The sequence below is a fragment of the Mesocricetus auratus genome, unplaced genomic scaffold (assembly GCF_017639785.1).
Source record: "Mesocricetus auratus isolate SY011 unplaced genomic scaffold, BCM_Maur_2.0 Super-Scaffold_100010, whole genome shotgun sequence".
In the NCBI taxonomy this organism is placed as follows: domain Eukaryota; kingdom Metazoa; phylum Chordata; class Mammalia; order Rodentia; family Cricetidae; genus Mesocricetus; species Mesocricetus auratus.
In genome coordinates, this window is record NW_024429194.1 from 6,077,854 (window position 1) to 6,094,304 (window position 16,451).

General features: G+C 47.9%; 1 protein-coding gene and 2 long non-coding RNA genes across 6 annotated transcripts in view; 1 reads left to right on the forward strand and 2 right to left on the reverse strand.

Moving 5' to 3' along the window:
• The window catches only part of Mtcl1 (microtubule crosslinking factor 1), a 111,084-nt gene that overhangs the window by 50,310 nt on the left and 44,323 nt on the right, over nt 1-16,451 (forward strand). For all 4 annotated transcript variants that reach the window (XM_013122401.3, XM_040752911.1, XM_040752908.1 and 1 more), the window contains exon 4: nt 11,233-11,292. In XM_013122401.3, the coding sequence (XP_012977855.2) occupies nt 11,233-11,292 (60 nt within the window). The remainder of the gene's footprint in view (nt 1-11,232; nt 11,293-16,451) is intronic.
• Nucleotides 7,750-12,351, reverse strand: LOC121142713. Its single transcript, XR_005879754.1, has 3 exons — nt 11,699-12,351; nt 9,893-10,340; nt 7,750-9,046 (listed from the first exon to the last, which is right to left on the reverse strand). It is a non-coding gene; the product is annotated as an uncharacterized LOC121142713 (long non-coding RNA).
• LOC121142712 lies at nt 14,701-16,182 on the reverse strand. The gene is made up of 3 exons (XR_005879753.1): nt 16,139-16,182; nt 15,243-15,408; nt 14,701-15,085 (listed from the first exon to the last, which is right to left on the reverse strand). It is a non-coding gene; the product is annotated as an uncharacterized LOC121142712 (long non-coding RNA).

Genomic DNA, 16,451 nt, shown 5'->3' on the forward strand with positions numbered 1-16,451 from the left:
CGTTGGCTCTCGCCTGTGCTTAGCGGCATCATGTAAAGACTGACCTACTTAGCTACCGTGGGGATGGGAGCGATGCCTTCTTACTGCGGGAAAGTTCTACTGTTGAAGTCTCTGCCATGAGTGTGGGCAGGGAACAGCAGTCAGACGTTGTCCCAGCAAGACATCGTACGAACTATGAGGTGCTGCTCTAAATCGTCCAGAAAGAACATACAGAAATCCACAGAGTTGAAGTTTGTCCTCCAAGTATATATTCCTATGCCAGATGGAAAACATGTTTTTTTTTTTCTGAATGTTTCTCTTAGAGAGGAGAAAGCCGGAATGACTCATCATGGCTTTTTTCTTTTTCCTGTGCTTAATTTTTTTTTGATTAACACTTAAAATTTTAACCAGGCAAAGGCATTATTGTTTTCACCCTAAGTATTTGTGGTTGCCACTTACTAAGCATGTTACTGTAGTTTGCCCCTACAAGGAAACCTTTCTCTAAGGTAGTTATTGCTATTACTTGCTTTTTTTTTTTTAAATTTGAGACAGAGTCTCACTATCCCAGGCTGGCCTGGAACTCCCTGTGTAGCCCAGGCTAGCCCCGAACTCACAGAGATACCCCTGCCTCCATCTCCAGTGTGTAGGGATACCCACCACCACACTCAGGGCCAGCCATTACTGTTATTCCCAACTGTAAATAAGGAAGGGCCTGTGAAAGCGGTGTGGGGTTTTGGGGTGCGATTGACTCCCATAGGCTCGTGTGTTTGAACACTTGGCCCCCAGTGATGGGTCTGCTAGGGGAGGATTAGGAGGCGTGGCCTCTGTGGAAGAAGGCGTGTCACTTAGGGTAGACTCTGAGGTTTCAAAAGCCCAATGCTGTTTCCCAGTTCCCTCTGGCTTGTGGTTGTTGTCCCAAGATGTGAGCTCTCAGCTAACTGCTGCAATGCCGTGCCTGTCTGTCCCCTTACCATCTTTCCTGCCAGGATGACCAAGAACTCTAGTGGCCCAGGACTGTAAGGCCCAACGAAGTATCGGTTGCCTTGGTCACGGCCTCACCACAGCAGTGGAGCAGCTGCTTACAGATTTGATGTCATTTAGAAGCCCCCATATAGGGCTGTGCAAGGAGCAGACATCTCTCTCTCTCTCTCTCTCTCTCTCTCTCTCTCTCTCTCTCTCTCTCTCTCTCTCTCTCTCTCTCTCTCTCTCTCTCTCTCTCTCACACACACACACACACACACACACACACACACACACACACACACACTTGCACAGGCACAGCTCAGAAGCACAGCAGCCCCCACATTTCAGCAGAGGCGTACACAGAATTGCGCCCTGTGAGGCCGCTTGTGTCCCTGTCTGTATGGATTCTCCCTCGTGAGTTGCGCCACCTTGCCGTGGCCTTGGCCAAGGCACCGGCTGTTGGAACTTTCTTGGTGTGGCCAGGCTGCCAGAAGGACATTTTCCAGGCTCTGTTCTGGTGTCACAGCATCAGAGGTCGGAGCCTTGGGTCCCCAGCTGCGGGGTCTAGCAGGTAATGGTGGCTCAGCGCGTGATTCTCTGTAGAGGGGCTGCGTTGGAAACATTGGGTCTGGCAAGTGACCCTGCTCCAGGTTGTGAGACATCCTGTCTCATACGTATATAATACAGTGGCGGAAAAGCTCATGGCTTGGAGCATCAAGCCACCCACCCAGAGCGTTTTCTTAAAGAGGGACACTCGGCCCTGGAGAGAATGAAACTGCCTTCTTCAGTTTTCACCACATAAATCTTAGGTTGTTCGTGCGCCTCCAGGAGAAAGCCGCCTCCGCCGCCGTGATCCTTTCCTAGCCCCCCTTCCTCATCAAGGGGTGCTCGAGACACCGAGGGCAGCCGGCCATGCCAGTCGCTGCAGCCGGGTATCTGTTCTGCCCTCTGCCCATCCTTAGCCCCAAGGGCACCTCTTTCTCTTTGAAATCCTTCTGCACCCAGGTTGCCTGCCCTCCCCGATGGTCCTTTGCATAATTCAATCACTTGTAATTCTCAGAGAAAGCTTCTGGCCCGTCAGAGTCATAAGAGCCCAGGGCAGGCTCTCCCCACCCACGTCCCACACATCATTTGGGGTGCTCGCCCCTAGTAAATGCTTGGAAGAAAGCATCTAGGTGCAGTCACTGCCTGGAGACAAGAATTACTGGAGATTTGCCCTTGGAACCGGAACGGCTTTTCTGTGCGGTGCCAGCCAGGCTGGTGTTTGAGCAGTGTGGTGGATGATTAATGGAACCAGGCTGTGACTCTAGATAGCAGGGATCCAGGCAGATTTGGGTCAGTAAGTCAGATGGACGTTATGCTTCGCCTAGTAGGAGAACCTCTCGAGGCAGGAAGCCCTGGGCCTTGGAAGGCAACTAGAGATTGGGACTTCCGTTTGCTACTCCTTAGTGTCCACTAGACCCTGTGTTGCCCTCTGCAAAGATGTACACGAGGGGCCCCAGCCACACAGAGCTAGCTAATCTTGTCTGGAGGTTAATCCTGTTTAATGTCCCGTTGATTCCTCTGCAGTGTGAGGCTCAGGGCTGGCACCCACCAATAGGTGGGAAGACAAAATAATTAGGATGTTGGATGTTTGATTACACTATTCTTAAAACAAAAATCTTTCTCGAAAGAATAGTATAGATCATCCTTGACTAAAGGCTTTGACTCAGGAGTTATCAGCTCTGCAGTGTTGCAATAACATTGTGGAGCCGTCCTCGGAATTACCCTCACATGCTGTGCTGGACAGCAGCTCCCAGACAGCTGTGGACATGAGTGGAAGCCACCAAGCACCCTCCACGAACCCTGCTACTCGGCTGTGCTTTTGGTAGGGAAAATAAAGCATTTCTTAAAAGTAGAATATTTTCGATTTTCTATTTACTATGAGTTTATCAGGATATAATCCCATGCATCTATTAATTTTGATTTTTTAATGGAGTTTGTAAAAATCGGCAGTCACTCATAATTCTATTCTTCATTGACAAGTAGCTATTAGCATTTTAATTTTAAAAAGATTTGTTTTATTATTTTATGTACATGAGTATTTAGCCTGTATATGTGCCTGGTACCACATAGATCAGAAGAAGGCATCCGATACCCTGGGGCTGGAAGAAGTCACTGATGGTTTTGTGAAGCCATGTGGGTGCTGGGAATTGAACCAGGGTCCTCTGGAAAAGCAACAAGTGTCCTTAACTGCTGGGTCAGCTGTCCAGACGCCCTGTGTGGGCATTTTAAAAGTGTGTTACAGCATCCAAATGTGTTCAAGACAAAAATATTTAATCATGCTAAGGATATATGTGGTTTTTACATTTTACATTGAAAGGAGTAAGATCTTATGAAAAAAGTCCCATGTCTTTAAAATGATTTTTAATAATCATTTTAGTGGCTGTGCAATATTATGGTAACTGTTTTTAGTGACATTGTTAACTTACACACCTAATTTCACCATGAACATTTTCAAGCATTTGATAAACTTAACTTTATAGTGAACGCCTTTATTCCCCTCACAGTATGCATTAACATTTTGGCATACTTGGTTGGTTTATCTCATCTGTTCATTTGCCTTTACGTCTTATTTATTTATTTACTTATTTCTTTGTTTGTTTGTTTGCTTGCTTTTGGTGCATTTGAAAATAAATCATAGACTCCCCCCCCACAAATGCACATTGTTGATTCAGGATATTTTCCTTTACTGAAACACACAGGCCTTGGGGTTGTTTTTTTTTTTTGTTGTTGTTTTTTGGTTTTTTGTTTGTTTGTTTGTTTTTTGTCTTTTTTACTCACCAAGTTCTGATAAGTGTGAATGCTGTGAGTCTCACAGCGTACTCCCATTTCTGGGATGGTACCTCTTGTAAAGAGAAACCTTTTCCTTGAGTGAAACCTTCCTTCCAGCCTGGTTCTAGTGCCGCAGCAGTCCCAAATAAACACACAGGAGGCTATATTAATTATGAAGCTGTTGGCCTTGCTTGTTTCTTACTGGCTTGCTCTGACTTAAGTAATTACCCCATAGTTGTTAATCTAAGTATTTCCCTTACTGGAGAATAGTTCCGGGCTTCCTACCCCATGACGTTACATCTTGACTCTCTGTGTTTCTCCTTCCCAGAGTCCTCCTGGACTCCTAGTCCCACCTATCTAGATTCCTATTGGCCCAACAGTGCTTTATTGACATATACATAGGACTTCCCACATTATCTCCTCTTTTCTGTCTAAATAAAAAGAAAGGTCTTAACTTTAACATAGTCAAATTATATATAACAGAACAGTTATCAAATAAGAACACAGTTACAATATTTTGTCTATCAACATTTAGCAAGATTTAAAGAAAATATCATCTATCTCATTCTTGTGAGTCCAAAGCCCTATATGTAGCTTATCTCTTGTCATAACTAAGGAAAACTATAATTATAACTATCTGCCTTCAACTCCATCAAAGACCACAGAAGGATAATATATAAACACTAGGATTGACAGAGACATCTTGCTGACTGGACAGTCACCTGAAGTTTTTCTGTAATGTTGGGGCATCCATCTTCAGCCCATAGGCCACAGTGTATCTGGAAGACTTCTCAGCAAAGCAGGAAATTTCAAACTGTCCATCTGCAACCTCAGGTGGCTATTATATGATTGTCAGGGTCTCAGAATATAGAGTTGCCTATGAGACAAGCCCAGGACTCTTCTGAGAGGGATTACTCAGAGATTAGGCTAGCCTCTGGCCATGCCTGTGAGGGCTTCTCTTGATTAAGCTAAGTGAAGCGGTAAGATTTGCCCGGAGGAAGGTGGTATCACTCATCCCGGCTGCCTTGGTCCTAGGCTGCAGAAGCAGGCCCGTTCCCCTCTCTTTCCTGACTCTACCATGTAACCACAGTCACCTCCAGCCACGGTTGCCGGTGATGGTATCGTGATGGAGTCGAAGTAAACCCACCCATCCTTAAATTGCCCTTTTAAAGGATTCTTGTTTTTTTTCAATCATAGCAGCAAGACATGAATTAAAATGATACCCTAAGTCAAATTAGAGCATTGTGGTAGATCACTATGAAATACTAGCAAATGTAGCTCGCAATCTCGTGTCCATTCATGTCTGAAAATTAAGTGTAAACAACGAGTACTTTTTTTTTTTCTAGTCACAGCGCATCTGAAGAAATGACCCCATGAAGTTTCTCTGCAAAGGGCACAGTGTTTTAATCATAATCTGTCCCTGCAATTTTTCAACTCAGCTTCGTTTTTCAATGTATTTTTCTTTTTGTTTTATTACGCCAGGAAACAGTTTGGCAGTCTGTGGACTGGGTGACTTCCCTCTGGTAAATCAGGGAGGGCAGAAGCAGATTGGTTTTAGGTTTGGTTTTTTTGAGACTGTGTCTCCTTGTGTGACCAGGTTGGCTTACATCTGGATCCACCTTCCTCAGCCTCCTGATTTCTGGGGGTAAAACAGGTACCACCACACCCAGCTTTCCAGAGAGAAATACAGCACTACCTTCAGGCAATTAGCATGTTTTTCCAACTTTTATCGCCACAGAGGGCTACTTTTTGATTCCTTACTAAAGGACTCAGTCAGGGCTTCTGAAATGCGGATTCTGGTTGGCTGTTTCCTACAATGCTCCTGTGGTGACATCGATGCCCACGTGACTGTGCACATGGAGAGTCAGGGCTCTTACAGTTGGGGGAGGGTGCTTTGCTTTGGGCAAACCATCATTATGGTTTTATAGTGCCCATGAGTTCTCATTTTTCTTCATCTATATTATAATTTACTGTCATCACCTTCAATTTATTTTATATTATTTGGTAGTGCATTTTGGTTGTGAGCCTAGCCTTTACCGGCTGAGCCATCTCTCCAGCCCTTGGTAGTGCAGCTCAGAGCAGTCCTCCAACAAGTAGGCTTCAAGATACACGTCTGTAGGGACTGAAATGAATCATTCAACCAACTCAAGTGGTTCAGCACATCGGGTGGGTCCTGTTCCTCAATGTTGCACGTGTTCTGTCCTGCCGTTCTGATCACGGGAGTTCCCTGGGGGAAAGTTGTATGTAATAGGTTGCATGTCCCTGCTTACTGGGGACTCTGTCTGTCCATGGGTCTCATAGCCACTGGCACTGTGGTTTTTACAGGCCATTGCCTGTGTTTGTCCCTTTTCACTTCTCTAGGGTTTGGCCATTGGGAATCGGCTTCTATTGCCATTTTTCTTCAGACGGGTGTGCGTTAACACAGTTTCCTCCGTTGACTTCGTGGTATTTTTGCCTGCTGATGACAGGTTTCTGACTGACTTTTCCAAATAAGGATGTGTTATGTCTGCAGCTCAGCTCTGACAGAGCCCCCCACAGTTCCGACCAGGGCATCTTCCTAGCCGTTCATGAGGTACCCCAGGAGTCATTCCCAGAATAGTTCTTCAGGCCCTTTGGCCAAAGGAAGGGAAGGCATTTTGGGGGTGAGAAAACACGCCAATGGGGAGCTCAGAAAATAAAAAGAAAAAAATTTAGCTAAAATCTGGGAGATGAAGACGACATGGTCCTTGGAATGGTGGCTCTTTAACAGCCAGGGGACCGTGACCAGGAACATAGGATGAGATGTCCCTAGTATGCACACGTCGGCATCACCCCGCTTTGTAATCAGCGATTCATTCTTCTCCCTTCCCCTCCCCGTCTCCGTCTGGTCCTCCCTCTCATTCAGCTTTAGTTGGTAGTATGTTAGCTTGGGCCGCTGTAACAAAATGTCCCGGGCTGGGTAGTGTACACCACAGCATCTTAAAATGTGGCTCGCAGCCTTCTACCTGGCGGGCCTGCACCTGTTCATCATGGGGCTTCATTGTTGCATGTGTGCGCTCCTGCTGTGTGTGACGTCACACCTCCTGACATCACAGGGCCCTGTCTGCCTCAGACACCTTGGATCAGGTTGTGTGATGAATTTCAGTGGTTTGTTTTTTTTTTTAAGCGAAACTTCAGCTCATATAAGAGCGTAATGGTTTAGTTACAGAAGTCAAAAGTTTTATGTTTTCTTTACCATCATTTCTCAGCATATAAATTCATGTTAGTATAACTTAGGATTATACTGTGTTAAAATGTTTGGTTTTTAGAGATTGCTGTCTAAGTCACTGGCTTGAGTTTTTTAAAAAAATTTTATTAACTTTATTTTAAATAGCTTGCTTCACATGTCAATCCCGGTTCCCTCTCCCTCCCCTCCTCCCGCACTCCCCTACCATCTCCCCCAGCCTCCCACCCTATCCCCACTTCTTTCCACATAGGGGATGTCCAGAGTCTGTCATTTCGCTCAGGGCAGGGTCCAGGCACTCCCCTAAGAGTCCAGGCTGAAAGAGCATCCCTCTTTGTGTTATGGACACATAAAGTCCATTTGTATGCCAGGGATAAACACTGATCCACTGCCCAGGGCCCCATAGGTTGCCTAGGCCTCCTCACTGACTCTCACACTCAAGGGGTCTGGATCAGTCACATGCTGGCCTCCCACTGGCTTGAGTTTTATGAGGAATTTGCTTTGGGATTAGGATAGAATTTCCTCCCGTTTCTGAAAATAGCCACAAATTTACTTCTGCTTTTTAAATTTTTACTGCACATTCATGCCAAGTGGTGTTCTCAGCATTGACAATCATAAAATCAAAATATTGATCAACTATGAGAAACATTGAAGGCATTTTACATCCTGTGCTGCCAGATATTCAGCCAAGATGTGGCTCTTTATGTAAAAGTAAACAAGCACGTGTACCTCATTAGTGTGCAAATCTGCCTCAGTCTTTAATAGATGGAAGCATTCTGTGTATAGCAGAATTGGTGTGAGATAAATTTCTTTATTGTTTATTGCCAGTGGGCGTTTGATAGTCACGTTCCGTATAGCTATGGCTTGAAGTCACCCGAAGATTTGTCAGACACAAAGACACCAGGGATAGAAGAGGTCCGGGAAGCCCTGACTTAGACAACAGCTCCATCTCTCAGTTTCGGAGGCTCTGGAATCCAGAGTCAGAGTGCTAGCATGGCTGAGCTCCACCCAAGGCTCCTTGCGAGCTTGCAGAGGCTATCTCTTTACACAGAAGAAGCGCGGGTGTCTCTTTCTCTCAGGATGACATCAGTCTCATCGTGGTGACTCCAACCTCAGGACCTCACCAGCCACAATTATCTCCCCAAGGCCTTCTCCCCTCACACCATCACCCTGGATCTTAGGGGCTTCAACCTATGAGCTTGGGGGAGATGAACCTGCAGTCCATGGCAGATGTGCAACTGAGGACTTGGCACGGTGCCTGATCAAGGTGCCCAACACAGGGTAGTTGATGAGATCATCCTTGTCCCTTTGACAGGAGCTTTTCTATGCTGCATTGATGGCCTTTTCCATGGGACAGAAGAGGGGGGTGCGTGTCCTGGACCCCTGCGGTATTACTAGGGACCCATAGAGGTCAGGCGATAGACAGGGTGGTTTCAGTGAGAACTGTCCCCCATTGGCTCGTGTATTTGCGTGTATTTGACCACTTCGTCTTCAGTTGTTGGTGCTGCTTGAGGAGGGAGTGTCACCTCTGGGAGGCGGGGCCTTGCTGGAGGAAGGGCATTACTGGAGCAGGCTGCGGCTGTTATCAGCCTCACCCATTTCCTGTTCCCTCTTCTCCGCTTCTGTGTAAATGGAACCATAGCCAACCAGCTTCTTGCTCCGGCAAGCACGCCCAGCCCTTCCCCACCACGGTGGACTCGAGTCCTCTGCAACTGTAGGGCCAAAGTTGCTTTGTCACAGCCACAGAAAAGTGACTAATAGGGGGAGGAGGAAATGAAGGCGAGGAGATTAACTTGCTCGGCTCAGTAATCACTCCGCTTGCCTCTGCGTGTGTGTCCAGACGTCACCCTGTGCACACTAAAGACACAGAGTAAAAAGCAAAGAGAGGTGGCTGTGGCATCTCCGCAGCGCCCGTTTCCTTAGCGCTGTGTGTGAAGAACAGTCTAATTGTTCTTCTAACTGCACACATCGGCATCTGCTCTCGGGCTCCAGCCCCTGGGGTAGGTTACTGTGCCAGGACATTTCCCTGGAGTTGGAGCCCAGCTTCCACCCCACAGGTCTTCGTGGACATGCCTCTCTCTGTGGGTCCTCCAAGTATCCAAGCAGGAAAAAACAAAAAACAAAATACAACCCTTTGTTTTAATTGTGTGCCATAGATGAAATGACTCTTTTTCTTTTCTTTGTTTGTTTTTTGAGGCAGAGTCTCTTTATATAGCCCTGGCTGTCCTGGAACTCACTATATAGACCAAGCTGGCCTTGAACTCACAGATCCAACTGCCTCTGCTTCCTGAGTGCTGGAACTAAAGGTGTGAGCCACCTCGCCCAGCCTGAGAAAATTCTGGTTTTGTTTGTTTGGTGGGGCAGGAGGCACCTAGAGTTACAGATAGTTGTGAGCCACCATGTGGGTGCTGGGAATTGAACGCAGGACCTCTGGAAGAGCAGCCAGTGTCCTTAACAGCTGAGCCATCTCTCCAGCCCCCCCCTTTTTTTATTACTTCTTTTACTTCAGAATTTTTATACAATTATTCCACAGACTTTCACCAGCTAGCCCGTTCCTTCCTCACTGGCTTAAAATGTTGCCTGTGTAGACGGCTAAGACCTCGTGCTCCCTCTGTGCTATTTCTAAGCTTTTTGTTTTGTTCCATTAATCCGTATAAGATTGTTGCCACCCCAGGCCGTTTTATTGCACTTCTGTATCCCCTAGCGTGGCCCTGCTGTCATTGTTTCCTTTTCGATGCACCCCCCCCCCCCCGCCTACTTCCACCAATTTGTCGCTCTTGGTTTAGAGTCACTTTGTTAAGTCCTTGGAAATTCTGACTACATCCACGCACGTGCACACACAGGAGCGTGCTGCCTGTCGGAGACACATTGCATGTAATTCTCACTAATTACACAGTGAAGTGGGGGGAGGGATTTGGGCAAAAATGGTCCTACCTTCGTCTCTGTTGCACACTGACTTCCTGCTGGGCAGCATTGATCATTGCTGTTTGTTGATCACCAGTATTTATTCCACGCTTGCCTCGTCATGGGTGCTGCGGATTTCTGGTGAACGTTAAGCATTGTAGCGGCTTCCACTCTGGTCGCCGTTATGAATTCAGTCCTCTTCACCAATCTGGTGGTTCCCCAGCCTAGTCTGTGGTTTGTTAGATCACAGGACTGGGGGAGTCCACCCACGGGCTCCCGGCAGGCCTCGCCCTGAGTGCGATCCATCCTGCAGCACCCAGTGGTTCTGTCTTTCGTCCTCGTAGTTACATTCATTCATGGTTGTGTTTCACACGTGTATGCGGTTTTCTGAGTAAAGCAGGGAGAGGTGTCTTGTGATGTCACTCACTGGTGCTAATGGCATGTGTTCACTGGGCTCCAAATCCACACAGTCAACCAACTGCACATTGAAAATATTTGGAAAAAATTGCGTATGTATAGAACATGTATGTATATAGAACATGTATGTGTATAGAACATGTATACATGTATGTGTATAGAACATTTTTCTTATCACTACCTAAATAGTATAGTGTAGTATTGTTTATGTTATATTAGCCATTATGAATAATCTAGAGATGATTCAAAGTATATGAAAGGATGTTCATAGGTTATATGGAAACACTGCAGGATTTTATTTAAGATAATTGAGCATCCATGGGGTTTGGTATCTGCAGGATCCAGAAAGTGATCCCTTCCAAGGACTGAGTGCTGGCTGTGTTGGATCTAGGCAACATATAAGCCAAGGCCACTTTGTAAGAATAACGTAAGAACTTTCTAATACCCTTAAGACGTTGCTTTAATGGTGTTGAGTTGTCAACAGTACTGCAACCTAGTTATGTTTTCTCCATAAGTAAGAGCCTGCTGCTTTTTAATCTGACCGTTCAGAATACAAGAGTTAATTTTGACAGTCGCTAGTGTAAGGAGGAAGTAAGCCAACTCCAGAACCACTTTGTATCTGTTTCTGAAACTTGCTGTGTTTGTCTTCTTGCCTTCTCTTTACTGTTAGTTCATGCAAGCCTCCCTCTTTGCACGTGAAACAGAGTAACTGAGGAACGTTTCCCAGCGCAGTAAACAGAGTATCAACTCCTCACCCTATACACATAAGTAAACAACTCTCTCTCTCTCTCTCTCTCTCTCTCTCTCTCTCTCTCTCTCTCTCTCTCATTTAAATGTCAGGGAGCAGGGTGTTGCTTTCCACACCTAGAATCAGGTAGCTCCACCAGGAGGGACAAGTGCCAGCCGTCATGAACGACCCCTCAGTAACAAAGTCACACTCGGATCTTTTTCAGAGTTCCCTGAAGAGAAGAGGCAGCCGGGAAATGTACAAAGAGAAGAAAACCGTTAGCCAGGTAAGCTGAGGTTTTTCATCCCAAAGTTATAATACTGAAGCCGCCCATTTTGAGTTTCCTCCTTGCCTTTAGGACACTAAAAGAGACATCACCTGCCAATACATCGGAATTCTCAAACCTTCTCAGGGTGAACATTTTCTTACCACTTCCACAGCCCAGTCCTGTTGTCCCTCGCCTGCTCTGATAACCTGCCGGGCCTTTAGGAAAGAGAAAGGAACTGGCCTTGTGTGAAACCGTAGTGAGTGTAGTCCTGGGTTCTGGCAGCTCTCCTAACTGCCAGAAAGTGTTTGGCCTTCACAGTTGTTCACATAGGGTAATAATGCAGCCAATGTATGGTTGGGTCATTCTACATGCTATTGTTTTGTGAATGTGTGTGCTTTAAACACATAGCTGAACAAGGCCTTACCTTGGCCCACTGGGAAGTAAAACATTCCAGCAGGAAAACTGAGGAAGTCCGCCCTCTTTTACATACAGGGTATGAATTCCTCCAGTCTCTCCAGATTTTCTGAAGTTTCCTTGCTGGACTCCTTTTCTCTTTCTAAAGCTGATTTTCATATTAGGCGTCTGAAGAAAACAAGGGTGATATTGCTGTATGGTTTCAGCAAACTCTAAATAGCAAATGGTAATGAGACTCAGTGAGTCAGGGTTCCTCAGAGGGCTTCAAGGGCCCTGTATGCATCCTGGAAACCCCCTCTACATGGTTTCCTCATGCATTAGTTACTTTTCTCTTGCTGGGATAAGAGCGCAATGACCAAGGCGGCTTACGGAAGGAAGGGCTTGTTTGGGCTTACAGTTCCAGAAGGACAGGAGTCCGTCACCATCAGGGGACTGGAACCATGGCGGCAGCAGCAGGCTTGGCGGCTGGAGCAGCAAGCTGAGGGCTCACACAGGCAGGAAGTACAGAGATCAAACTTGGCGTGGCTGGAGGCCTTAAGGCCTGTCCCCAGTGATGCCTTTCCTCCTGAACCTTGCCATGCGCTGTCACCAATTAGGGACCAAGTGCTCAACGCTAGATACTGTGGTGTCCTCCAAAATCAGTGTCACTTGAAGACTCAGAACAAGACTGGTTTCTCCCCCTCCCACTAGTCCCCCCCCAAATCTCATTTCAGAATCCACTGATCACAGGGAAATTGAAGGCATCCCGTTCCTGGGTGTTTCTGGCACCCCGAGTTTAGACCTGTTGCTGGGTGTTTCTGGCACCCTGAGTTTAGACCCGTTGCTGGGTGTTTCTGGTACCCCAAGTTTAGAATGTGCTTCCAGTTCCCCCGTCTCTTGCCCAGCAAAGAGCTTTCCCGCCCTGGAAGCTCAATTCCCCCACTGAAGAGGTTTGGGTATAACATGCCAGGCGCAGAGGTTCCAGCTCCTTGGTCCTGTGTGCACAAGCAACCCGTGCTGTGTGGGGTTGCTCCACACAGTCTGCAGGGAGATTGAGAGAGGAGTTTCTGTTCAGCAGAGTGGTGGAGAGGAACGCCCTGGGAACTGCAGGTCAGCCACCAACACCCAAAGGAAGCTGGCGCCAAGGCGTAAGGTAGGCACATGGGCAGTTGGCTGCTGGGGTGCTGGCTAGATGGCAGACTAGCAAGGCCAAGAATGACATATTTCTGCTGCTTGACAAGCCTTTCCGGCTGCTGGGGACGGTGCCGGTCCCCGTGTCTCCGATCCCACGCCGTGCTTGCCCTTCTCCCACCCATAGTTTCCCTCGGAAAGATGGGTTCGACCCTGTGCTTTCATACGGGCCCTTGAAACTCAAGCTTGTTAGCTCCCGGTTTAGACTTCAGCCTAGATCCCTCCCCTAGAGTCTTGGCAGGGTTTTCTAGAAGTCTTTGGTTACAAGGTAACAGCATATAGCCACCAGCTGTTTGAGCTCTGCTAGTCTCATTAGGAGTGGGGCTACTCTTCCCGACAGGCTGATCTCAGCTTCCCTTGGGTAGAGGGACGCCTCCCTCTCTCTCGTGGACCCCAACAGAGGTCCTGCTTCAGCTGCAGTGACATCAGAGAGGGAGTCCAGTTCCTTCACTTCCTTCCTTCATGTGTCAGGCTTCAAGGTTCCCTCCCCCTCCCTCCTCCCCGGCCCCGCCCCCTGCTTTAGTTCTGGTGGCAGGCCTTGCAGTGTTGCATGGGTGTTGGTAGAAATGGCAGCATGCTTCGCCGTGTGTCAGAGCGCCTGCTGTTTGTATAGATTCTTTCTTCGAGGAAAAGAAGACCGTACAGGGATGTATCTTCAGGCGGTCTGCAGATTGGACCATCTTTTCAGCCATTTGTGGGATCACTGCCGTGACTGTCCCTTGGTCTAGGCTTGAGGAGATGGGGACAATGGCACTGGGGATGACGTGGAGGTGGGGGATGGAGATGAGAGTGAGGTCCAGGCTTTATAGAAGGCAGGCTGACTGCAGGGCTCTGGGATGCTCCGCTTGCATAAGCTGTTGATGACAGACACTTGGGGGCTTCGGAGTCTCAGAACCTGCATGGATCCCGCCTCCCCAGTCACTTGGTACACCTCGGCCCTCAGAGAGATTACAGAGTCCCTGATCTAGGCTCCTGTTTCAAGACAAGTGATTCTAGAGCCCAGCAGGATCCCCACCCCCCCAGCCCTCTGATTGGTTACAGCAGATAGCCCTGCACCTCCCTTGGTCTGGCCTTCTTGAGTCTCAGGCTGGAGGCAGGCATAGGATCTAGTAGTCTCTGCTGCAGGACTTGTCTGCCTCGGAGCTAGTGGTGAGGTTGTTTAGGCGGTTTTGGCCAATGGGCACACCGTGGTCACCCAGTTAAAGATGGACTAAGTTCTTCCAGTTACTGCATTTAACTCCCTCGAGAATATGGTCAGGAAGTATTCACAGCCTGTCTCCATGGATAGGTATCGTAGCTCCCTTTAAACTCCATTTCTTCGTGTGAACAGCAGGGACCTGTCAGTGTGTGTGGATTCTGTGCACATCCTTGTCTAGCAGGAAGCTGGGAAAGTGGATTTTGTTGATCTACTTTAGAATGTTCTGAGAAATCCGGGCTGTTGAAAAATACATGCCAGTTGCTGCTACACAGCAGACGTTCAGTAGACAGTGAAGGGAGGCGGGGATGGATGGGTGGGTTGGTGGGTGTGTGGGTGAAGGAGCAGGTGTGCTTCGTTAGGGTCAGGACCAAGCACACTGTATGTCCTCACATCTTGCATGAAGAGCTATCTGACAAAGTCCTATCCAATTCCACAGTCTATGAGCTCATTTTTGCCTAGTGGTTAAAAGTCTGGGCATGGTGGCACATGGCTTTAGTCTCAGCACTCAGCAGGCAGAGGCAGGTGGATGTCTGTGAGTTCAAGGCCGGCCTGGTCTACGTAGAGAGTTCTAAGACAGCCAGAACCACATAGGCAGATTCTTCTGGCTCAAAAAACAAAACAAGAAAATAGTCAGGTAGCCTTACTTTAGTTAGTCATAGAACCTGCTACTATTATTTTATTTATTTATTTTTGGGCTGCCTAACCCAAACTGAGTCCGTAGGGCGGAAGTTCTCAGAAGCTGAAGACTGTTGCATGTATAGATCACTCTCCATAGTTCTCAGAAGCTGAAGACTGTGGCACGTGTAGATCACTCTCCACAGTGACCAAAGGGTGTGTGTTGGGGACGAGGTCCCAGAGGACACTCTGGGTACAAAAAGGCTCCAAGGGATGCCCCGTGTGTCATACATTCTGCAGTTTGGTGGCAGATTTCTTCTGCGCCTTCCAGGTCACGACCAGATGGCTTTGTGCTGCTGGGGTGTGGCACAGGGCAGCTGCCATCCTCCGGCCTGAACAATGCCATCCATCCTCCTGGATGGTGAGAGCATAGCGGGTAGTCATGCACGCAGGGAGCACAGCGGCCAGGCACACACGGTGGGAGCACAGCAGCCGGCCACGCACGTGCGCGCGCGCGCACACACACACACACACACACACACACACACACACACACACACACACGGCTTACCTGTTCCGTCACATGGCTGACAGCCCGGGCATCAGCAAGTCTCAGAACCGGTGTCAGCTCTTCCTCCTCGTGATGAGGGAGGCTCTGCAGACCTCATCCCTGCCCCTGCCAATCTTTTAGAATTTATGCCAGTCAAACAGGGCTGATCTGTGAAATTTCACTCTCCCTGTTTGGTGAACGCAAAGAATAAAACAGTTTCGTAAGACCAAGATAGTACAGATTGCTTCAAAGAGTGAGAAGGCAGCTGACCTTGGGAGCCCTCTGAATTCTCTGGTATTCTGTTGAGAACCACTTTTCAGATTTGCAAACACTTAGCTTCTTTCTTTGGTCTCTGTGCTTAATTTCCTGCTGTGTCACAGCAACCAAATCAGAGGCCCCGGGACCAGAGGCTCTGAAGTGGTCCTTGCCTGGCAAGGAGCCCCGGCGCCTTTGCTTGGGACTGTGCCCGGTGCCAGTGTGTGTTCTTATGTAGCACCCCAGCCTTTAAAGCTCCGTGATGCCCACAGTCTCCTGGTTCCATCTTCCTGTCATTGTGGGAGACCCGGGGAAGGAGATATCCCAAGAGGGGGGACGGATTACCCCATCCCACGTACCTCAGCTACTCTGGAAAAGTTAGGCTCCAACTTAACACTTGTTCAGCCTCCCTGTCCTTCCTGGTAGAACCTCCCAAGCTGCCAGGCATTGTTAAGAGAAGCTTTTTCCTTTAGAAGGAGCCGTTCCGCCAGCCTGGTTCCAGAGCCGCTTTCCCGCCTGCCTGGTTCTAGAGCTGTATCAGTCCCAAATAAACACACAGGAGGCTATATGAATTATGAAGCTGTTGGCATTGCTTGTTTCTTACTGGCTAGCTCTGACTTAAGTAATTACCCCATAATTGTTAATCTAAGTATGTCTCTTACCGGAGAGGTTTCCGGGCTTCCTACCCCAATGGCGTTACATCTCGAACTCTTGTGTTTCTTCTTCCCAGAATCCTCCTGGACTCCTAGCCCCACCTATCTAGATTCCTATAGGCTCAACAGTACTTTATTGACAAATAACAGGCAAATAACAGGACTTCCCCAACAAGGCATGTGAGGGTTTACAGTGCCCGCAGGGTAGATACAGTCCCCGAGTCCCGTTAGGTCACAGCTTTGATGAGGGATTTTGATGATTCTTTTTTCTTTCTGGGAGCTGATGACCAACCATCCTGGCTTCACAAAGTTACCAATGGGC